Raw genomic sequence first — 24438 nt, 5'->3', positions numbered from 1 at the left:
ACCCTGCCCTTCCACCAAAGAATTCCAAGCACTGTCGATTGGGAGCAGTTGTCCCATTTGTTTTCACAAAAACCCTGTGAGGTAGGTTAGATAGAGAATGTGCAACTGGTTCAAACACCCTTGCAAGCTTTCTGTTCGCAGCAGGAAACAGAGCCAAGCTTCTGTCCAGTTCACCTCGCTATCCTGTCACTATGGCTTGTTATCACTTGTATGCTTTTCTTTGTCTGGGCCAGGGGTCAGCAAACTTTTTCAGCAGGGGGCCGGTCCACTGTCCCTCAGACCTTGTGGGGGGCCGGACTATATTTTGCGGGGGGAAATGAACAAATTCCTATGCCCCACAAATAACCCAGAGTTGCATTTTAAATAAAAGCACACATTCTACTCATATAAAAACACCAAACAGGCCCCACAAATAACCCAGAGATGTGTTTTAAATAAAAGGAGACATTCTACTCATGTAAAAACGCTGATTCCCGGACTGTCCATGGGCCGGATTGAGAGGGTGATTGGGCCGGATCCGGCCCCTGGGCCTTAGTTTGCCTACCCATGCTCTGGGCCTTCTGAGTCCACCAAACATTGCGCTTATTCTTGAGCTGGGTGCAAAAGGAGCCAGAGGCGAATGGGTTCACCAGGCAGCTGAAGGCGCCCTGTAATCTCACCCCCGGTACCCTTTAATGAAGTTGCATAACTGGCAATTTCACTCTCTCTTGTCTTCTCTCTCTCATTACACTTCCATCCCTCGCCCCCTCCTGAAGGAGCCCTAGTGTTTCAGCCTTGCCCACCCCCTCCCCTGAACTTCCAGCAAAGGAATCTCATAAGGGGGGCCCATTGTGTTCACCCTGCAAACTTGTGACTTAGGTCACACACATCCCATGGCTCCCCGCTATTAGAAAGGGGAGGGGGGCAGGCGAGTGATGCCCTTCGTGCCCAGAGGAAGGGAGGGTGTATGCAAATGAGCTCCCTTATATGCCCCCAGCTCTCTACTCCACTCCTTCGCCTCTAGAAGCTCAGGAGGCTACAAAGAACTCGAAGAGCTAAGATGCCACGGACCGGGTACCTGTGGGTTGTGATTGGGGCCCTTCTGGCCGTAGCTACGGCTCAACACAGTAAGTACAGTCCAGTTTTTCCTTATACGGCGAATGATAACCATTTATTTTACTGGCTGTTTCATCAGCTAGACTGACCTCTATCACATGGAGGGGTTCTTGAGTGCTGGAATTGATTTTGCAGAATCCGTCTGGTTAAATATTGGACCCGGAAACTGAAGAGTCCTAACTCTAGCCCAGGTATGTGTCCCATGAGCACATCTGCGTGGAGGACAGTGCCTGCTCCCACACTGCTATTACAAGGCTACAGAGGCTACATTTCTTATTTTCATCCTGTACAAGCACAAGAAGCAAAGCAGCCACTTGGCTCTAAGCTGTTAATTGATGGATTCGTCTTTGTAGCCCAACCTGCCTGCCGAGTGATTAACGTTTATAATATCATAACACACGTAAGCAGCATAGGAGAGAATATGCAAAGGAAACTATACAGCATAAGGATCAAAGGAGCGTGAAACTCGGTTGCAGCACGTGAATTATACACCTCTCGATACCTTATTCGTTTTGCTTTGTGTTCTATTTGCTGTCACGTCGCAACTGCTTTTCCCTGCTCCTCAAATCATTATTCTTTTGCATCTGCGTTGATTTTTTATGCAAACACGTATTTTGATTCCCACTGCACTGCAATAAGACTGGGAGAAAAATTAGGCAAAAGATCCCCAGCAAAGGGCGTTTGTGAGGCTTAAGTAAGCTTGGTTTTAAATCGGCTCCGAACACAAAATAAAAGCCTACATGCCAAATTCCTTCTTACAGCAATCAAATGTGACACAAACAGCACAAGGGGGACTCAGATCTGCTTTCTAATGCCATAAATGCCAATGCATTTGTGTGTGTGTGTCCATTATTTTACTTCTGTGCAAGGTTCTCTGAAGGGACGCAAGCCTAAAAGTCTTTTGCACGTTTTAAAATTGGATTGGGAAGTCTCTGAGAGAAGCTTGTTCAAAAGCCGGTTTCCACTGAGTCAGAGCTGTGGGTCCTTTTACAGAAACAATTTCAGTGCCCACAAATGTTTATCGAAAGGCCAGGTGTTTAGCTGAGCGACTGAACCTCTCGCCCTTTGAAATAAACCATTTATTTATTTTGGGCCCCCCACATTTAAAGCGTATTCAACACCCCTTTAAAAGCACATGGCATCCCTGCAAAGAACCCTGAGAACAGTCATGTGCTAAGGGTGCTGGGAATTGTAACTCTGTGCGGGTGGAACTACAGTTCCCAGGATCCCTTGGGACAGGGAAGTCACGTGTATTGGATGTGCTATAAATGTGTGCTATGGGTCTGCCCTAGGAACAACTACCGTAATTTTACCTCCAAGATCAAGACAACTTTCTGGAGCTGCAAGCCAAACTAGATGCAACAACTTTCATGCAGGTAGCAGCTGCATGAATATATATATATGTTGTTGTTGTCGTTTAGTCATGTCCGACTCTTCGTGACCCCATGGACCAGAGCACGCCAGGCACTCCTGTCTTCCACTGCCTCCCACAGTTTGGCCAAACTCATGCTGGTAGCTTTGAGAACACTGTCCAACCATCTCGCCCTCTGTCGTCCTCTTCTCCTTGTACCCTCCATCTTTCACAACATCAGGGTCTTTTCCAGGGAGTCTTCTCTTCTCATGAGGTGGCCAAAGTATTGGAGCCTCAGCTTCACGATCTGTCCTTCCAGGGCTGATTTCCCTCAGAATGGATAGGTTTGATCTTCTTGCAGTCCATGGGACTCTCAAGAGTCTCCTCCAGCACCATAATTCAAAAGCATCAATTCTTCAGCGATCAGCCTTCTTTATGGTCCAGCTCTCACTTCCATACATCACTAATATAGACAGACAGACAGACAGACAGATAGATAGATAGATTTACAGAGCATGTGTGATCCAAATCTGGGCTCTAGCAGGCCCCTCTAACCTGGAATACAGAATTAATTCTCAGGGTAACCATGGGAGAAAAGAATGCAGACCTGAAAAAGAAAAGCCTTTTGAATTTGTGTGGCTCTAGTTTTGAATGTTGGCTCATTTCTGGCATAATCGGGTGGCACGTGAGGATTAGCCCTTCTCTGGGGGGCTGTTTTGGCCCCCACCCATCCCAGTGTGTGGAGAGAAAAAATAGTGATACCACTCTGCCTTATGAAATGGCATCAATTGTATTCATTGACTTAATGGGTTACGGCAGAGGCAGGAATATGCACACACACACAAAGCCAAACCTCGTGGTGATCTGGATTTGTGCCGGGGAGGTCCAGACCCACCCCGCGCCCCTCTAATCCTCTTGTGGTGCTGCTGGCTGTCTGGGATGTGGAATGTGTATTTGTGCTCGATATGCAGAGAAGACTTAACGATGGAGACTCTCTGCGCTGGAAGTCAGATCGCATTAGGAGCTGGTCTAATTGCATTAAGGAGGGAGAAGACTTTGTAGGCGAAATTCGGCCGGCTTGAAACTCCCAGCCACTGGGCATGGCCGTACATTCTTTGGCCAGATTAAAGATCTCAAAGGTTGTTCTCTCTCCCTCTCTCGCGCGCACACATACAATTTGCAACACAGTGTGTTGCGCCGGTGCAAAATCACAATCTCTGGTCAGTTTAGTGCGACTGTGCCATCTGCATCAGATCAGTTATGCGCAGGCTGTGCGCATGATGCGCAGTTGAGCCACAGAATCCAGATTGTGCACCAGTGCAACCGCTTATGTCATGCTAATCCTAGGCTGTTGCACCTGTCCTTGCTGGGGTTTTTTGCTTATAGCAAACTAGAGGAAACAGAGAGTACCAACAGACACAGTCCTGTGGATTAAGTCTCCCTCTCCCCACAGTGGTCCCTAACACCATTTTGGTCTGCCCAGGCTTTATCTCGAGTATCGCTTTCTAAAGTGAGAGCTGATGTTGTAGGGGATAGATAGTTTGCTCCAGAATGCTTTGTGGGAAGTCTCAGAAGAAAAGTAGTTGGAAATGCCCAAATTGGCCTTAATTGTTATACCCCAGCCTCCAGCTATGAAGGAGAGATGTCTTTATTGTTACACACTGGCAGAGTGGGAAATAATACAGCATTGTAAAATGTCAAGGGCTGCCCTAACCACTGACAACTGGGTGAAGGAATAGATGGACAGTTATTATTATTATTATTATTATTATTATTATTATTATTATTATATTTATATTTGTACTCTGCCCTCCCCAGCCAAGCCCATAACACCAGATATAAAACAATTGATTAAGATACAACTTAAAAACAAGATTAAAATACAACATTAAAATGCAGCCTCATTTCAACAGAAACTCAAATCAAAAACTTTTTGGGGATGAAAACGTCAAATCTTCACCAAGGCCAACTATTCAGACTGGTCCTACGTGGGCCAAAAAAAAGCCAGGGAAGTCCCCAAATAGGAGTTCCATCACAGAAGGAGAAAGGGAAAAGGAAGGATGGGGAGGGGATCAAGTTGTTTCCAAGCCAAAGGCCAGGCGGAACAACTCTGTCTTATGGGCCCTGCGGAAAGAAATCAGATCCTGCAGCCCCCTGGTCTCGTGAGAGAGGGCGTTCTACCAGGCCGGAGCCAGTGTTGAAAAGGCCCTGGCTCTGGTTGAGGCTAATCTAACTTCCTTATGGGCCAGGACCTCTAGGGTGTTGCTATTTATGGACCTTAAGGTCCTCCATGGGGCATACCGGGAGAGGCGGTCCCATAGGTACGAGGGTCCTTAGATCATAAGGCTAAGCCCAGAATCAGGGCGGCCTGGCATTCACTGGATGTGGCTCCAACGAGGAGGAGAGAGAGTTCATCCCATGCAAAAGCTCCTAGGTTCATGCCCCAACATCTTCAGGTAGGACCGGGGAAGACTCTTGCATGAAGCTCGGGGAAGCAGCTGCCAACCAGTGTAGTTAGCATGGAGCCTAGATGACCCGGGAGGCTGATCTACTCATTGGACAGCTTGAAATATTTCTAGGCTTTATTTGAATGAGGGTTTTTTTGGCAGCAAGGGATGCGGGTGGTGCTGTGGGTTAAACCACAGAGCCTAGGGCTTGCCGATCAGAAGGTCGGCAGTTCGAATCCCCACGACGGGGTGAGCTCCCGTTGCTCAGTCCCTGCTCCTGCCAACCTAGCAGTTCGAAAGCACGTCAAAGTGCAAGTAGATAAATAAGTACCGCTCCAGCGGGAAGGTAAACAGCGGTTCCGTGTGCTGCTCTGGTTCGCCAGAAGCGGCTTAGTCATGCTGACCCGGAAGCTGTACGCCGGCTCCCTTGGTCAATAAAGTGAGATGAGCGCCGCAACCCCAGAGTCGGCCACGACTGGACCTAATGGTCAGGGGTCCCTTTACCTTTTTTGGCAGCAGGTTTTTCTCCCCAATTCCTTCTCTCCATCTGAAGACTGGAAACGAAAGTTTCAACAAGGGAAGAGAGCAGGCTGTGTAACTTAAAACCCAAGACCATCCGGAATCTGACCACTATTTTCTAACTTAAGATCCTGGGAACCATCATTTGTTAACGGCGCCGGGAATTGTAGCTCTCCGAGAGGTAAACTACAATTCCCATGATCCTCAGGGAAGTCATGTGCATGAGATGCCTGGCGCACCCTCCTCTCTGATCGCATCTGCATCTAGTTGTGTTTCAAGGAGTGAATTCTCCTTCCAGCTTGCCGCCCTTTGCAGCCTCTCTCCCCCTCCATTTCTTTTCATGGCAAGGAGCCCAGGACTTTACTCCTCTGCTGCGGGTGCAGGCGGCATGTGATGGCTCAGCCCTCACAGTGCCGTGGGGCTCCCATCACATGGGGCCTGGCAGGCTGTGCCCAAGCTCTTTCATGTGACTCTCAGCTGAGGGCAGGGCGCTGTAGCTGAACGATGGGTCGACAAGGCACAGGCTACAAGAGTCTGGATCGGCAACCTCCCGCCGGAAGCTCACACATAAAACAAAGCTGGCAAAGAGTGGTTTGCTTGCATAATGTGGGGAAGTTGTCGTTTGCTCCCGGGGCCTGGCAGAAAGTACAGTGGTACCTCAGGTTACATACACTTCAGGTTACATACACTTCAGGTCACAGACTCCACTAACCCAGAAATAGTGCTTCAGGTTAAGAACTTTGCTTCAGGATGAGAACAGAAATCGTGCTCCAGCAGTGGGAGGCCCCATTAGCTAAAGTGGTGCTTCAGGTTAAGAACAGTTTCAGGTTAAGAACGGACCTCTGGAATGAATTAAGTACTTAACCTGAGGTACACTGTAAAGATGAATATCCATTTAGATTTGGGAAGGGGTAGCAAGCTGTGTTGTCCAGATGCATTAGCAGCTGAGAGATTTGAAAATATCACAGAGCGGCCGGACTGAGAAATGTCACGCTTACCTTTTTTAAATATTGAACTGAATTTTAAGAAATCAACTTCAATACAAATTTCCCTGAACAGTTTAGACTTCCCACCCTTTACCCCCCATGATGTTTTGGTTCCCACCCTTTTCATTGTGTAACATATTTAGATCTCATACTTATTTCCTCTGTTGCAATTGCTGTCTTTTCCCTTCCGCTGCTTAGAGTTCGAATCCTGCTCAGTCACGACTTCCTTGGACTCTAATACTTCCTCAGATAGTCCAAAACAGGTCTCCACTCTTCCATAAAAAGTTCATCGTTTTGATCTCGCTGTCGATTTTACCGTTTCCGTGTAGTCCTTTAGCTTTAAGATCCATTCTTCCTTGGTTGGAACTTCTTCCTTCCTTCCATTTCTGTGTAAATAGGATTCTGGCTGTTATTGTTGTTGCGCACATAAATACAGTGGTACCTCGGGTTACATACGCTTCAGGTTACAGACTCCGCTAACCCAGAAATAGTACCTCAGGTTAAGAACTTTGCTTCAGGATGAGAACAGAAATCGTGCTCTGGCGGCACGACAGCAGCAGGAGGCCCCATTAGCTAAAGTGGTGATTCAGGTTAAGAACAGTTTCAGGTTAAGTACGGACCTCCGGAACGAATTAAGTACTTAACCTGAGGCACCACTGTAATTTAATTGTCTTCTTTTGGACATCCGTTCCTATTATCCCTAAAAGGAAAGCTTCAGGGTTTTTTGGGGAGGGGGGGAGCCAATTTTATCATTTTCTTCATTTCGTTATGTATCATTTCGCAACCCCCTTAGCTTTTGCAAATGTCCATCTCAAATGGGGAAAAAAGACCCTTCAGTATGTTTACATTTCCAACACTTGCCTGACACAATCTTTATACACCTTAGCCAATTTATTTGGCCTTAAGGATCACCTGTGTATCAATTAGCCAGCGCAATTCCTTTTTCTATGAAGCTGTAGTATTATGTTGTCGCCAATACTCCCTCTAATTCCCACGTTCAGAGGGGAGTGCCAGTTCTCACGGCACCAAAATGGCAGCATCTATCCAAAAGAGAGAAGTACCCACAGGCTTGAGGGAAAAATAATTAATAAAAATTGCCTCTAGAGGGGAGGGAATCATGCTCAGTGATGGAATGGAACACCCCGGACAGGGCTTGGTTGGGTGGTCGGCTGAACAAACACTGAGCAGGCAGTCTCCATACTGCACCAATGGACAGTCAGCAGGAAAAGGCGCAATTGCTGTATTGCGAATGCCGTAAAGCGAATCCCAGATGCGCACATAAATTAAGTGCACTGAAAGAGTAAGGAGTATCCAGTATGATCACCCAATTTTTAAAATTCCATGGAATTGCTATGTGCTGTGCAGATTATGGAAGTGTCGTGGAAGCTTACCGTTTAAGACTTAGATTTTAGGTCACCGAAAGATGACGGAGAAGTAATGAGAGGTTAGGGAGCATCCGTGTATCTGATGAGGATCCCCTGTGGGGCAGGGGAAGAGCAGCCGACATTTGATTGCTCTACAGCCGAAAGAACTTGCAGCCATTAGTGGTTGTGAAGAATGCAAACTTCTCTTCCTGTCCCCCACCCCCAGCCAGGCTTCCATAGTAGAGGGAACTGCTCAGTCTTTAACATTTTACCTTGAGGGAAATGCAATTGCCTTTTGCACCTGCTAGCAATTCCATTGCAACTTGCAGTGCCCATGCGGAAAGGCGTTTTGTGAGTGTGCTTGAAATGCTGATGGAATATGTGCAGCTTGCGGACTTAACATATACTAGAATGACATACTATAATAAGAGAATGCTAGAAAAGCAGAGACATCACCTTGCCAACAAAGGTCCGTATAGTTAAAGCTATGGAAGTGAGAGCTGGACCATAAAGAAGGCTGATCGCCAAAGAATTGATGCCTTTGAATTATGGTGTTGGAGGAGACTCTTGAGAGTCCCATGGACTGAAGGAAGATCAAACCTATCCATTCTGAAGGAAATCAGCCCTGAGTGCTCACTGGAAGGACAGATCCTGAAGCTGAGACTCCAATACTTTGGCCACCTCATGAGAAGAGAAGACTCCCTGGAAAAGACCCTGATGTTGGGAAAGATGGAGGGCACAAGGAGAAGGGGACGACAGAGGACAAGATGGTTGGACAGTGTTCTCGAAGCTACAAACATGAGTCTGACCAAACTGCGGGAGGCAGTGGAAGACAGGAGTGCCTGGCGTGCTGTGGTCCATGGAGTCACGAAGAGTCGGACACAACTAAACAACAACAACAAAGAATAAGAGAACAAGAAGAACATACATTTAGAGAAGACTGGAAAATGTTTATTGAACATATGGAGGGGAAACTGTGTATACTTGAAAACGTTGGTGGCATTAAGACAAATTCAACAGTGTAAATAAGTTTTGATGGATGTAATAATGGAATACTGAATGGTTTAATTTATGTAAACTATGCAGGGATTCATGATATGCAAAATGAACCATGGAAAGGGAAGAAGGGGAGTCTGATATTTTAAGGATGTTTAAATATTGACATCCAATGCCCTTTTAAAATGTTTGGAGGGAGGGAGGTTAATTGGATTGTTTTTGTTTTGATTAAGTATTTTGTGATTGTGATTTTATCCTGTTAACCGCCATGAGACCTGTGGGTATAGGGTGGTATACAATTTTTAATAATAATAATAATAATAATAATAATAATAATAGTAATAATAATAATAATGCTCTTGAGCATCTGCCATAAGATGCTGGGAGAGGAGGAGGACAGCTGCCAGCAGCCCTTTAGAGGACTTTCTACCTTTCTGTTATACTGGGATCCTTAGAAAGAGAACACCCCCAAGCCGGAAGATTTTCAGACTGGTGAGCACAGACTGGTGAGCTTTAATGCTGTGGGTCTCAGCGATTAATCCAGTCAGACCCACTCATCCCTCAGTGCAGTCAAAGACCTGGGATTGACTGGGCCGCAATTCTTCATGTGCTCTAAAATCCTGGCTTGGAACAATGAATTGGGGGTGTTGTTAGGTAATGTTGTACTCTGGACTTTAATAATCTTCAGCTGGTAATCGGGGCTGGCTCTGCCATTAAGCAGACAGCTGCCTGAAACAATGGGTACTGGGGGTCCCCCCCCCCATGTTATTGCATAATTGCCATCCAGAGGGAGGACACTCTTGCACCATAGCATGATAAAAGCAGGACAAACATTAAATTCGGAACATTGGCAGTATGAACTATTACAGGCATTCAGCAGGAAAATACATGACATGCGCTAACTGGAAATGAAGTTGTATATCTGCCCCCAAATCCTTTGCAGACGCAAACAGTATTTGAAACAATTTTTTTTTAAAAAATCCTTCCAGTAGCACCTTAGAGACCAACTAAGTTTATTGGTATGAGCTTTATAACAAGTGCGCATGCACACAAAAGCTCATACCAATAACAAACTTAGTTGGTCTCTAGGGACGCAGGTGGCACTGTGGTCTAAACCACAGAGCCTAGGGCTTGCCGATCAGAAGGTCGGCGGTTCGAATCCCCGTGACGGGGTGAGCTCCTGTTGCTCGGTCCCTGCTCCTGCCAACCTAGCAGTTCGAAAGCACGTCAAAGTGCAAGTAGATAAATAGGTACCACTCCAGCGGGAAGGTAAATGCCGTTTCCGTGCGCTGCTTTGGTTCGCCAGAAGCGGCTTAGTCATGCTGACCACATGGCCTGGAAGCTGTACGCCAGCTCCCTTGGCCAATAAAGCGAGATGAGCGCCGCAACCCCAGAGTCTGCCATGACTGGACCTGATGGTCAGGGATCCCTTTACCTTTACCTAAGGTGCTACCGGAAGGAATTTTTTTATTTTGTTTCGACTACGGCAGACCAACACGACTACCTACCTGTAACTAGCAAACAGTATTGAAGGTGGGCTCATGTATAAACCACCTAAATGCCACAATCAAGAGCAAAAATGAATGTATACTAAAAAGGGTGTCTGCAGAGCCCAGTCAAAACCATTGCAGTGAATGATCAGTGCTCTCATCCTGCATATGTTTCAGCTTCTGTGGCATTGACATTTTATTCACCCATGCTATGATTCTGTAGTCGGCAATTACAGTGGTACTTCAGGTTACATACGCTTTAGGTTACAGACTCCGCTAACCCAGAAATAGTGCTTCAGGTTAAGAACTTTGATTCAGGATGAGAACAGAAATCGTGCTCCGGCGACGCAGCGGCAGCAGGAGGCCCCATTAGCTAAAGTGGTGCTTCAAGTTAAGAACAGTTTCAGGTTAAGAACAGACCTCCAGAACAAATTAAGTACTTAACCAGAGGTACCACAGTACTGCTGCTGGTGTGCATCCCTCTGCAACCATTTAAGTTTTGACTGAGTTGTTACGGAATGTAAATTTTGCATTCTATTGCCATTTAACTCCCAACCCTTTGCATGCTTCCCAAGAGCGCCCCTTTTCGTAAGCGACGTGTTGGAGACCACGCGCCAGAAAACAGCTTGACCCCCCGGTCTTCTCTTTCTTTTAGGGGCCGGGGTCAGGAACAGGAGCAACAGGTGGGGACAAAACTGGAGCCAGAAACACTCTTCCTACAAGACTTGGAACTCCAGACTTTACCCACAGTGGAGGCCGGGAGACGCCAGGCAGAGGAACTGCTGGAGAGGTGAGGACTAACTCTGAACCGAGGACATAGGCCTTCCAGTTACCCATGAGAAAGAAACCCTACAGTCTGAGACTTCTTCTGGGCCTCAACCCCAAGAGTTCTGAGGGACATTGACCCCTTTCTTTTCCCTTCCCCCATCCAGGAGGCGATGTGACGTTTGACATCAGCAACGATGCCCCAACTATAACAGGTGCCAAAGCCACGTTCAGCATTGCCCTGCGCTTCCCTGGCAACCAGACGGTTCTACCAAATGGAAGCATCGTGTGGACCCAGAACTGCACCATAAATGGTGAGCTGAAGTCCCTGCAGAGGCACCAATGCCTCTCTTCCTCCCTCTCACCTTTCCTTTCAGGAGTTCTGGCTTGGCCCCACAACCGTGGGCGCCCGGGACTGTGGGTGCCATTATATATATATATATATATCTCTACCCAGCCACTCTGGGCGGCTCCCAACAGAATATTAAAAACACGATAAAACATCAAACATGAAAAACTTCCCTAAACAGGGCTGCCTTCAGATGTCTTCTACAAGTCAGATAGTTGTTTATTTCCTTGGCATCTGATGGGAGGGCATTCCACAGGGCGGGCGCCACTACCGAGAAGGCCCTCTGCCTGGTTCCCTGTAACCTCACTTCTCGCAATGAGGGAACCACCAGAAGGCCCTCAGAGCTGAACCTCAGTGTCTGGGCTGAACGATGGGGGTGGAGACGCTCCTTCAAGTATACTGGGCCAAGGCCGTTTAGGGCTTTCAAGGTCAGCACCAACACTTTGAATTGTGCTTGGAAACATACTGGGAGCCAATGTAGGTCTTTCAGGACTGGTGTTATACGGTCTTGTAACCCGTCTAGTAAGCAACGCAGGTGAGCTCCCCTTGCGTACAAATAAACCAACTCAGACTCTTCGCTGAGAGCAAACTGCATCTCAAAAACAAATCTGGATATGTATCTTTTGAGTGCCTGGTGCGATTTATTTTGCTGGGCCGAGGCAGTGTGCACCAAAATTTGTGGGTGCCCAGCCCTTTCATGGGGAATTTTGTGGGTGCTCCTGCACCCAGGGCCCCAAGGTCTTGTTTCCTATCCTTGCCTTGCAGGTACCCGTGTGACGCAAGGAGAACCTGTTTTCCCCAATCAGGAGACTGACAACTCGGACTGCTTCTTCCCTGACGGGCAGCCCTTCTCCCAGAGCGACCGCCGCAAGCGTGGCAAGTTCGTCTACGTCTGGCAGGCATGGGGTAAGCGTCTGCTTCCTGGCTGATAAGGGACGGCTTCCTCGCACACGTAAGTCCCGGGGCCATCTCTTAGCGCAGGGATAGCCAACATGGTGCCCTGCAGACGTTGTTGGAATTGCAACTCCCATCGCCTCTCACCATTGTCCTTGCTGTCCATTGGGCCCCATCTGTGCTATAGCTTTAAAGCATGACAATACCACTTTAAATGGCTTCCCCCCTAAGAATTCTGGGAAGTGTAGTTTGTTAAGGGTGCTGAGAGTTGTTAGGAGACCCACTGAGCTATGGCCCCTCTTTCAGTGCAAGTTGGAGAGTCTTTCGATAGGTGACTGTCTGGGTCATCAGAACTTAAAATACTGCAGGGTTCAGCATCACTGCATTTCAAACTGCACCAGGACAAATTTCCTCATTGCAGCCGCCTCCCTTGTGGGGTCGTCGCATCCTGCACCCCTTTGCCCATTATAATCGTGTTCCCTTTCCTATAGGAAGGCTAACAGACAGAAGGCTGGAGAGCCTCTTTCTGTTCTTCCCTTGGGAAATTTGCATATATGGACAGATTCCCCCACTTTTCTGATTGTATACTGCTTAGACTTCACTGTACAACTCAATGATTAAGCCCCTGGGTGAGAAGAAACGCTAATTGCACCGGAACAGTGTTGACTCAAAGGGACGCGGGTGGCGCTGTGGGTTAAACCACGAAGCCTAGGGCTTGCCGATCAGAAGGTCGGCGGTTCGAATCCCCGCAATGGGATGAGCTCCTGTTGTTCGATCCCTGCTCCTGCCCACCTAGCAGTTCGAAAGCACGTCAAAGTGCAAGTGGATAAATAGGTACCGCTCCGGCGGGAAGGGAAACGGCATTTCCGTGCGCTGCTCTGGTTTGCCAGAAGTGGCTTAGTCATGCTGGCCACATGACCCGGAAGCTGTACGCCGGCTCCCTCGGCCAATAAAGCGAGATGAGCGCCGCAACCCCAGAGTCGGTCACGACTGGACCTAATGGTCAGGGGTCCCTTTACCTTTACCTCAGTGTTGACTCGAGAGTCGATGCTGCTTCTACAAACTACATGAGTGACCATAAAGGAAAAGACTACTTCTGCAATTTATTTGTTTTCTTGTTTATGCTCTTTATTGGGGAGCGGTTGCCTTTGGTGACATTTTTGTGTGTGACTTTGCTAGTATATCACTACCCTGTTGGTTGCAGGGCGGTATTGGCAGGTGGTGGATGGCCCCTCGTCCCTGCTGACTGTTGAGACAGCCGATGTACCCCTGGGCTCCTACACCATGGAAGTGGAAGTCTATCACTACCGGGGACGTGAGAAATTCATCCCTATCGGTAGCACCTCTTCAGAGTTCAGCATCACCGGTAGGTCTGGGTGAGCGGGCTCTTTTGCTGTGGGTGGGGAAGCAGTGTTTGAATCATGGAGGCAGCAGGAAAGTAATGCAGTTCACAAGCTCAACCCCTGGACTCCAACAAATCTTGGAGTCTCTCCCCACAGGAGAGATAACGGGGGAAAAAAGTAGATCTGTGGTTTTTTTTCAGGTAGAGTGTTGCCCCAGAGATATTGAAGGGAAATGGTTTTTAAATGGATTAATGATGATTACAGACAGATAAGAGAGGATTTGCTGTACTCGAATATTTTGTGGATAGCTTATAACAAGGTAGAAGAATCATAGCAGAAATTGGAACTTGTACAGTTTATGTGTGGGGAGAATAGATTACAGTGGTACCTCAGGTTACATACGCTTCAGGTTACAGACTCCGCTAACCCAGAAATAGTACCTTGTGTTAAGAATGAGAACAGGATGCTTCAGGATGAGAACAGAAATCGTGCTCCAGCGGCGTGGCAGCAGCAGGAGGCCCCATTAGCTAAAGTGGTGCTTCACATTGAGAACAGTTTCAGGTTAAGAACGGACCTCCGGAACAAATTAAGTACTTAACCCGATGTACCACTGTAGTGAATTTTGAAATGAAAGGTGGGTAAGATACTTGGAGCAGCAAGAGAGGGAAGAAAAAGAAGAAATATTGGGGGGTGGGGCAGAAAGTTGCAGAAAATCAATAAAAAAATAATTGGCAAATCTTACCTCCCTACAAGGGATGCGGGTGGCGCTGTGGGTTAAACCACAGAGCCCAGGACTTGCCGATCAGAATGTCGGCGGTTTGAATCCCTGTGACGGGGTGAGCTCCCGTTGCTCGGTCCCTGCTCCTGACAACCTAGCAGTTCAAAAGCATGTCAAAGTGCAAGTAGATGAATAGGTACCGCTCCGGCGGGAAGGTAAACGGCATTTCCGTGCGCTGCTCTGGTTCACCAGAAGCGGCTTAGTCATGCTGGCCACATGACCCGGAAGCTGTATGCCGGCTCCCTCGGCCAATAAAGCGAGATGAGCGCCGCAACCCCAGAGTCGGCCACGACCTTTACCTTTACCTCCCTACAAACCCATCTAAAACAGTAGCTAATGGGTGCATCACAAAAACTAGGAGGGCTGAGTTGCTCTCGTGATGGAAACACTGGCTGTAGGGCAGGTTGATAGCTCAGGAGCCACTGAGGACCAGCAGGAGGGGCTGGTTAAGCAAGCACGGGGCAGACCAAGTGTGATTCGTGGGCAGGTGGGGGGGTCAGATGTTGTTAGTTCTCCACCTGCTGCCCTCTCTTGCCTTACTTCCATGCCCGTAGCTGACTCTCTGCTCTGCTTCCCAGACCAGATCCCGTTCAACGTGGACATTGCACAAGTGCTGGATGTCGACGGGACCGACGGGCGCTTTGTGCGCAACCGGGCCATCGCATTTGGCGTGCGCCTCCACGACCCCAGCCAATACCTGCGCGACGCCGACATCTCCTATTCCTGGGATTTCGGCGACCAGAGCGGGACTCTGATATCCCGGGCTGCCATGGTGACCCACACCTACCTTGCCGCCGGCACCTTCAGCCCTCGCGTCATCCTCCAGGCCGCCATCCCCTTGGCCGATTGTGGAAGCAGCACCACGGAGGAGCCGTCTGTCGCCCCCACGGCAGACCCGAGTGGTACCACAGTGCCGAGTGGCACGACGGCCCAAGGCACCGTGGTCTTGCCCACTGTCAGCAGCATAACCGGGTCAGGATCCGCGGGTGTCCCAACCTCAGGTAAGTACTGGTGCTTCTCCTTTACTAACTACAGTGGTACCTCGGGTTACATACGCTTCAGGTTACATTCGCTTCAGGTTACAGACTCCGCTAACCCAGAATAGTACCTCAGGTTAAGTACTTTGCTTCAGGATGAGAACAGAAATCGTGCTCCGGCAGCGCGGCAACAGCAGGAGGCCTCATTAGCTAAAGTGGTGCTTCAGGTTAAGAACAGTTTCAGGTTAAGAACGGACCTCCGGAACGAATTAAGTACTTAGCCCGAGGTACCATTGTATAACAATAATAATTTATTACTTATACCCCGCCCATCTGGCTGGGCCTCCCCAGCCATCCTGGACGGCTCCCAACAGAATATTAAAAACACGATACAACATCAAACATTAAAAACTTCCTTAAACAGGGCAGTCTTCAGACTAAAAGTCAGATAGTTGTTTATTTCCTCAACACCTGGTGGGAGGGCATTCCACAGGGCAGGTGCCACCACCTAGAAGACCCTCTGCCTGGTTCCCTGTAACCTCACCTCTCTCAATGAGGGAACCGCCAGAAGGCCCTCCTTGGAGCTGGACCTCAGTGTCTGGGCTGAACGATGGGGGTGGAGACGCTCCTTCAGGTATACTGGGCCAAGGCTGTTTAGGGCTTTAAAGGTCAGCACCAACACTTTGAATTGTGCTCGGATACGTACTGGGAGCCAATGTAGGTCTTTCAGGACCGGTGTTATATGGTCTTGTAACCCGTCTAGTAAGCAACGCAGGTGAGCTCCACTTGCGTACAAATAAGCCAACTCAGACTCTGTGCTGAGAGCAAACTGTGCATCTCAAAAACAAATCTGGATATGTATCTTTTGAGCGCCTGGTGCGATTTATTTTGCTTTCAAAGATTTGCAGGTTTTTTGTGGGTGGGAAGGACTAGTTCTCTACAAGAACTAGAGTTCTCTACAAGAACTAGAGGGGCATGGCAGTGTATTCAGAGGCTTTCACCCTGTGTTCTGAGGAATGTAGGGGCCTCTGAAGGTTACCAGAGGGTCAGTAATGATGGAGAGCTGTCCCTGAAAGAGACATTATTAATCTTCACAGGGTATGTTCTAGGGCTCATTCTCAGTTCATGTTGGGTGACAGTGACGCTCAGTAGGCTTAGTAGTCAATGCCTAGATTTGCCCTGAAGGAGGGGAGGTTTACCTCTGGCCTTCCAAATCTTGTTGGACTACGGATCCCATCACCCATGACAATTGGCCATGATTGCTAAAGCTTTGGATTCCAACAACCTCTGAAGGACACAGATTCCCCAGTCCTGGCCGGCAAATCCTCACCAGGACATTGCGTATTCCTGTCTTGAGAGTCAAGGCAGGTCTTCCACCTACATCACTGTCGTGCTGAGTCCACAACTTTCACACTTAGGATTACTTGCCTTTCACTTTGACTAATTCTAGGGTGGTAATATCTAAATCAGGCTTCCTCAACCTCGGCCCTCCAGATGTTTTTTTGGCCTACAACTCCCATGATCCCTAGCTAGCAGGACCAGTGGTCAGGGATGATGGGAATTGTAGTCTCAAAAACACCTGGAGGGCCGAGGTTGAGGAAGCCTGATCTAAATGGTTCACAATATATGAAGAGTATGCCATTCCACAGCAGGAGTCGGGGTGCTTCGAGATAGACCCAGTGTATTCATTCCACCTCTTGAACCCCAGAAACTGCTTCCGCTCTTGCCCCAGGCGTGGAAAGCTCCCAGACAAAACCATCCCTAGACCTCAGTCTGACAGATGGGTGTTACTCACATCCCAGATGCTCAGAACAGCTGGCCTGTCCATCAATGGCCAGCGTATACCAAGGCTAAAGGGGTGTTCTTTGCACAAGAGAGCAGCAAGGTTTACATTTCCTTGATCTGGCATATTTTCTGAGCTATCCCATGGCCTCACTTAGATAGCTGCATAAAAGTGTTGTTAAACCTGTTGCTGACCCATGTGGTCTTTGTTTGAACCAGCTACTGAAAGCAGTTTGTTTACACCAGGGGTAGGCAACCTAAAGCCCATGGGCCGGATGCGGCCCAATCATCTTCTCAATCAGCCAGGAATCAGTGTTTTTTTACATGAGTAGAATGTGTCCTTTTATTTCAAATGCATCTCTGGGTTATTTGTGGGGCCTGCCTGGTGTTTTTACACGAGTAGAATGTGTGCTTTTATTTAAAATGCATCTCCGGGTTATTTGTGGGGCATAGGAATTTGTTCATCCCCCCCCCCCCAAATATATAGTCTGGCCCACCACATGGTCTGAGGGACGGTAGACCAGCCCACAGCTGAAAAAGGTTGCTGATCCCTGGTCTACACTCTTGCAAAACTGCATGCTTAGAACATTTTCTGTATTACGTCTCATTCTCTCCTCATGTGCAGCCCCAGCCTCCGGGACGACTCAGCAGCAACCCGAGACTAGTTCTGTGGCCACTGCAGCTACTGTAGGCACTGTCACAGAAGTCAGTGCTGTGCCCGAAGGGGCAGATTTAGCTGTAGCGTCCGTGGAGCCTGTGAACGATGCCTCCGTCGCCCCAGCTGAAGACGCTACAGGCACTGCGGACCCTGCAACTGTTGCCACGGCAGCGGCAGCATCCCTCCCAGCCACCACGGCTTCTGCATCTGTGTCCACCGCAGTGGCTGCATCTCTGCCAGGCACTGTGGCGCCTGATTCTCCCTCCGCAGTGGCGCCTGAAGGTGACCCAGGCACTCTGGCACCCGCGGTTTTGTCTCCGGCAGCATCTACAGCTGAGCTTCCTGGGGCATCAACAACACTCCCTAGCGTGGCCGAAACCCCGCTCTCTCCATCAGCGGCAGGTAGGTCTAGCTGGCAGGAGATTCCTTGCCTTGCTTGAGATTCAGCACGGGGCCCCAAAACACCCAGCCATGCTTATTCACCATGGCCGTCTTTACCCTTTCCCTCAAACGGAGGATAGCTTGCCGTGTTGACCTTGCTGAAGGCAGAGGGAATCCCAATTGGGGCTCAGGGATGGGAGATGGGCAGCGAAGGAAGCAATTTGAGGTCATTCGCATGAAGGTCAAGTCCAGCCTTTCTGTTGAAGATGTGGATACACTGGAGCAGCTGCAAAACTTCCCCCAACTGATTCAGCTCCTTGCAGAGTTGTGATTTCGGACTGAGCATTCAAGAGGGTGGCACTCCTCTCCCCATGGACGCCTCACCTGCCATTCTGATCAGCTCTCGTGTTCCTGGTGCTCATCCTGCACCCAGCTTCCCTTGCAGATTGTCCTCCTTGAACCCGCTCGTCCGTCCTACCCAGCACAACCTACAAACTTCCTTGCAGCCTTCTCGGATCCTCTCAACAGAGAGGAAGAACCACTTTGTGTCTTTTAACACAGCTTGCTCAGCCACTGTCTGCGGCTATTATCCTCCTGCGATCTCTGCTTTTGAGACGCATGCAGCACGAGGCTTTGTGGGGTGGGGGAAGGAAAGGAGGCGTTATTGTTCCTTTGGCCTTGTTCTCCCAACAGATGCCGCTGAAGATGCAGCAACCATCGACCTGACTGTGTCTGTCGTCCCAGACGCTGGAACGGTGGCGACTGAAGTGGTCCAGGTCTTGGTGAAACGCCAGGCACCTGCTGGCTGCCTCCTCTACCGCTATGGGACCTTCGAAACTAACCTGGACATTGTCCGTGAGTCCTGGGGACAGTGTTTGTGTGTGTGTGTGTGTGTGTGTGAGAGAGAGAGAGAGAGAGAGAGAGAGAGAGAGAGAGAGAGAGAGAGAAAAAGATGTGCGCAAGGATGACCACTAAAAGTCTGTTGCTCACGTTGGGCAATATTAAGGGAAGGAGATGGTGCTCAGTGGAGCCTAAAACAGGAATGACAGAGCCTAGGACTTGCAGATCAGAAGGTCAGCGGTTCGAATCCCTGCAACGGGGTGAGCTCCCGTTGCCCGGTCCCTGCTCCTGCCAACCTAGCAGTTCGAAAGCACATCAAAGTGCAAGTAGATAAATAGGTACCGCTCCGGCGGGAAGGTAAATGGCGTTTCCATGCGCTGCTCTGGTTTGCCAAAACCGGCTTAGTCATGCTGGCCACATGACCAGGAAGCTGTACACCGGCTCCCTCGGCCAATAAAGCAAGATGTGCACCGCAACCCCAGAGTCGGCCACGACTGGACCTAATGGTCAGGGGTCCCTTTACCTTTACCCTTCCAGATATTGTTGAACTACAGCTCTCATAATCTGCGGCCATTGACCCTGCAGATGGGAGCTGGGATTCCAAAAATACTTGGGATTACTCACCCCTAATTTAAATGAAGAGGCTTCTAGTTTCCAAATTAAGACCAATTTGCAAGTACCAAAACCTTCAGCCTCATAGCCGCCAAAGGAGTGTGACAGAGCATTGATCTCACCAGAAGAGGATGGAGGCTGATCAAGTGGCAATCTTTGTGACTAGATGCAAGAACAAAGATGTGAGGCTGGCTGTAAATAATTTCCATTCTGATTCTAAAAACTAATAATCTCAAAATGTACCCAACTCTGCTGGTAGGCAGATCCATCTCCCCTGTGCAGCTGAGTTTGGTGCCTCTCCTTTTGGGCGTCCCAAGTTTTCAACTCACCTTCAAAAGATCTCCCAAACTTCCCTTGCTTCTAGTGTTGATTCTCTGCAAGCAGAGTTGCGGGTGGACCCCAGTCAGAACTAGGGAATGAAAGGCGGGCGAGAGGGAGAACAAGAAAGAGGCACATCCTTGTTCTCCTTTATTGCAGAGGGCATTGAAGGTGTTGAAATTGTGGAGGTGGTGCCACTGGTGTCAGCCGTTGCTGAGAACACGGTAGATCTCACAGTGACGTGCCAAGGAAGGTAGGTTGCATAAGTAGGAGTGGCCTCTTTTGGTCTGGCTCCAAGGTCTTCCATTTTCCCGCTGAAAAATGATGGGCTGAAGCACTGGGCTAGTAGAGTTGGGCTGTTTCAAGATAGGTGTTGGGGGGGGGAGGACAGTTATTCTACAAAATGTCATTGATGCAATAATAGTGCATGAACGGTGGATTTATACCGGACTGCCCCACAGACCATTTCACTTTATTTGTTGTTTGGTGATGCTTCCCCAGTGAAGTTGTAAAGTGCTACCTGGAGGGACGGTCCCATGCTGTGGCACAGGAAAATCGTAAGGAAAATGCCAGAGCATTTGTGGTATGAAGTGTTATAGCATCTCTGCAGGATGTTAAGGGGCATGGACCACTTGGAAGCAAAGCAGAATGTCTAACCCCCAGGTTTTTGTAGTGTTTAAAGCAGGAGCATGTCAACACCATCACATGCATGCAACACTGTGAACGCGCAATTGAAATGGCATTGGGAGGGAGCCCTGGACTAGAGGAGAATGAAAGGAAGTTAGGAACAGGGCCAAAGGAGCTCTGAGCAGCATGCGTGTGTGCTGTTTGTGTGTGTGACTTGTTGGAACACACTTGACAGTCCCTTGGGAAGCTGGGAGAGGGAGCGTAGCCACAGTGAAGCTGCATCAATACTAGAAAGGGAGAGCAGTGACCCAGAGAATGCTGTGGTCATGGGAGGGAGAGAGGACTGGCTCCCAACACCTGAACGAAATAGCCTTGTCCTGCTTGCAGCCTCCCTGAGCAAGTCTGCACAACCATCTCGGACCCCGATTGCTTGACAGCCCAGGAGACTGTGTGCATCCCGGCCCAGCCCAGCCCCGACTGCCAGCTGGTTCTGCGCCAGGCCTTCAACCAGTCTGGCATCTACTGCGTCAACATCTCCCTGGCTGATGCCAACAGCCTGGCTGTGGCCAGCACCCAAGTCAGCATCCAGGGTAAGGACCAAACCTCAGGGAGGCAAAGAGCTCTCTCTGCTCCTGACGCTTAGAAGGACTTCTTGGGGGTTTGCAGGGGAAGACAACTCTCCCATCAGTTTCTCCCTGTAGTATCAGCGATGGTGTGCCTATCCTTGCTCTCAGCATCCTGGAAAGGCAAGGATGGGCCAGGGGGAGGAGGGTGGCCTCCCTGTGTTTCGTGCTCTTTGATGGCATGCATTATCAGAGCAGCTGCAGAGATGCCTTCTGAGACTAGCCTGAGGGTTGATCCATGTTCCCCAAGGAAAGACGGTGCGCTCCTCTTTCTCTCGCTGAATGGGCAGACATTAATTTCTCTTATCTTCTCCAGCCGCAAGAACTTCAGGCTCAGCCCAAATTGCACTAGTTGTTGGAGTGGTGCTGGTCGCTGCTGCCTTAGGGGCTGTTGCCTATACCTACAGGTGAGCCTTTGTTGAGCCGCATGGGAGCCTATAGTCAGTTGAGGAACAAGAAAGTGTGTCGGTCCAGAAGCTAGTGGAATGTTGTAGGGCTGGTTAAAGCCTCTCCGCCGAGAACGGAGGCATTTTGCCAAGGCCTGCCCTAATAACCACATCTCTCTAGCTGGGAAGGATCCAGAGGCCTGTAAATCTGGCGGCCCCCTAACAGCAATCAAATCCTTCCTGCAGGGGGTTAGCCAAGGTGGTGCCCTTCAGATGTTCTTGCACTCCACCCAGCATCCTCAGCTAGTCAGGGGCAATGGGAGTTGTAGTCCAACTACATATTGAAGCCACTATATTGGCTGTGTCTGCCTTATGGCATTTGGGTGGGACCTAACACAGGGAGGTGGCTGGTCTCTCGAACATTTACAGCTGACTTATATTGAACTAGCCCACAAGTCCACCTAGGCCAGAATTTCCCAAACTTGGGTCTCCAGCTGTTTTGGGGCTACAACTCCCATCATCCCTAACTAGCAGGGATGATGGGAATTGTAGTCCAATCTAGGCCAACAGTGATGGCCAGTAGCCCTTCAAGATTGCAGGCAGAAGATTTCCCCAGCCCTGCTTCCTGTGCTTTTGACTCAGGGGTGGGAGATCTGTGATGTTCTGGATTGTTGCTGGACTATGACTCCACTCACCTTTGACCACTGGCCGTGCTTGATGCAGGCTGATAGGAGCTGGAGCCCAACATGGCCCATTCCTGCTCCTCTAACTGGAAGTGCCAGAGCCTCCATGCAACACATGAGCTTTTCCAGGCAAGATGCCTCTTTAACATGACTTCTTCCACCTCATATTTGGGGAAACTACAGTGCAAAGGCGAGGCAAGCTGACCAAACCCAGCCAAAGTAGCCCTGTTGGTTGTAGAACTTGTAAACCATTCTGCTCTAGCAAATAGCAAAGCATGCCAGTGGAATGGGAAAGCTCCCCAAAGTGAACGTTCATTGCATTCAAAGCTTGTGGGCAGGTAGTCAGTCTACTCTCCAAGGCTTCAACTAAGTCAGTTTTCTTCTTTCCTCTGCACACAAACCATTTCTACCACAGTTCACCTGTCATTGCTCCCCACAGTACTTTGTCTTCCATCTCCTCCATCCTTGGCAATCTATCCCAACCTCAAACTAGCCACTTTGAATGGCCAACTCAGTAGCATGGAGCTCTCCATTGCCCAAAGTCTTCTGAGCAGAGACAAGGATGGCATGTAGATCAAGCCTACGTGGCCAAAATCCACCTGCTCTGCTGAACGAAGAAGCCTTAAAAGCCTTATTATTTCTGTTCGAAACACTGAACGAACCAAGCTAGAAAACTGTGGCTCACTAAATATTTTACTGTCACCGTTTTCTTCCACTACAGGCATATGAAATACACACCCCTCCGTGCTGCGACATCAGCCAGCACCTCTCCCAGCAGCTGGTTACCTGACCGTACCACTGTACGCCTCTTCCTACGCCAGGCTTTTGGGCAGGGGGCCAGTGGGGAAAGCAGCCCACTGCTGAGTGGCAACGTGATCTAAAGATGGAGACGAAGGTCAAGGAAGCCAACTGAAGCCTTGCTAACTACTGAACCAGATGCCTTGTGGAGCCAGCCCTGCGAAAGGAGATAGTGTCCTCCTCTGCAGTTCTTCCACCCTAAACTGACCCCGCCCAGCATTCTTGTTCTTTTTTTAAAATTACCCGCTAAGTAAACACTCAGACTCCTTGATCGTGCCATCTCAGTGCCTGCCTGGGTGGGAGGGAAGACACAAGACCCTGCAGAGGTGCTAAATCGCTTACTTTCCTAGACCTTCTCCACATTCTGATCTGCCCCTCCAGCACCTGCCCCAAGCACCAGCTGCCCCTAATGTCTACCAATATGCCGGCTGTGAAGCCACTCTTGCACGCTAAGTTGAATGAGGTATAGGGCTGGGTGATATATCATCCAAAACTGGTTTCAAGTCCATATTGTGATATTAGTTACATAATTTTTAACCTGGCAATATATATTGTGAGTCATGGTATGTGTGTGTGCTGTGCAAAAAACGCAATGTGGGGAAAAACCCATGAAGTCATACCCTTATTTCACCCTTATTTCAGACATTGTGATATACCAGTATATTGCAATGTTGAAAACCAGATATCGTGCTCTCTCTCTCGCTCTCTCACCTTTCCCTGTATCTACACAGCAAACTAATGTATCAAAGAAGATTTAAAATAGCTTTCTTCATTGTGTGCCAGTTTTGTATATGCTGCAAGCCTTTTAAGTAAGGAGAGGCTGCAAAAACAACACCTCATTTACTGTCTGAAGTGATATGGTCCCTCTGCATAGATGGGCTCCTAGTTAACCACATTCCCTTGCATGATGCTGTACATGTCATGTACCTGGTGAGCATACCATAGCTGTCACTGGTGGCCACAGGGTACACTAGAGCAATGGGAAGGAAGCAGCAGCAGCAGCTTGTCAGGGCAGTTAGAGAAGCTGGAGAGTAGGAAGGCCTGGCTCTCGAGGAACAGGTTTTATAAAGTACAGCTCTCCCAAAGAGAGGTTTCTGCCCTGAAGGAGATAAGAGAGTGAGAACAGGCTGCTGTGGAATGAGCAAGATAGGAAGATCTGCAGCACAGACTAGGGTGAAAGCATGTGGCAGAGCAATGCCAGGATGAGGCCCAAGACAAAGAAGGGCGATGGGATCTCAGATTTATGGGGGAATCGTTCTGCAGAGTGTGCTGTGGGGCTTCCTGGCTGACAGAAGAGGCAGGGCTGCTTGTTCCTGTTATGTGAAAGAACGGCTGCACATCCATACTTGTCCTCTTCTATCCATTTAACAAAGAAA

The 24438-nt window shown here is 49.0% G+C and overlaps 1 protein-coding gene across 1 annotated transcript; it reads left to right on the top strand.

Annotated features, from left to right (window-relative positions):
- The first annotated feature begins 957 nt into the window (after window positions 1-957).
- On the top strand, window positions 958-23333 carry PMEL (premelanosome protein). Its single transcript, XM_080994522.1, has 12 exons — window positions 958-1106; window positions 10904-11038; window positions 11181-11327; window positions 12128-12268; window positions 13461-13622; window positions 14956-15378; window positions 17762-18196; window positions 18869-19030; window positions 20105-20198; window positions 20960-21162; window positions 21512-21602; window positions 22986-23333. The coding sequence occupies exons 1-12, from the start codon at window positions 1040-1042 to the stop codon at window positions 23143-23145; spliced, it is 2220 nt and encodes a 739-aa protein (XP_080850648.1). The 5' UTR covers window positions 958-1039; the 3' UTR covers window positions 23146-23333.
- The last annotated feature ends 1105 nt before the right edge of the window (window positions 23334-24438 follow it).

This window comes from Podarcis pityusensis, assembly GCF_964106645.2.
Source record: "Podarcis pityusensis genome assembly, chromosome: 2".
NCBI lineage: Eukaryota > Metazoa > Chordata > Lepidosauria > Squamata > Lacertidae > Podarcis > Podarcis pityusensis.
Note: the sequence above shows the minus strand (reverse complement) of the source record. Positions and strands in the feature narration are given on the sequence as shown.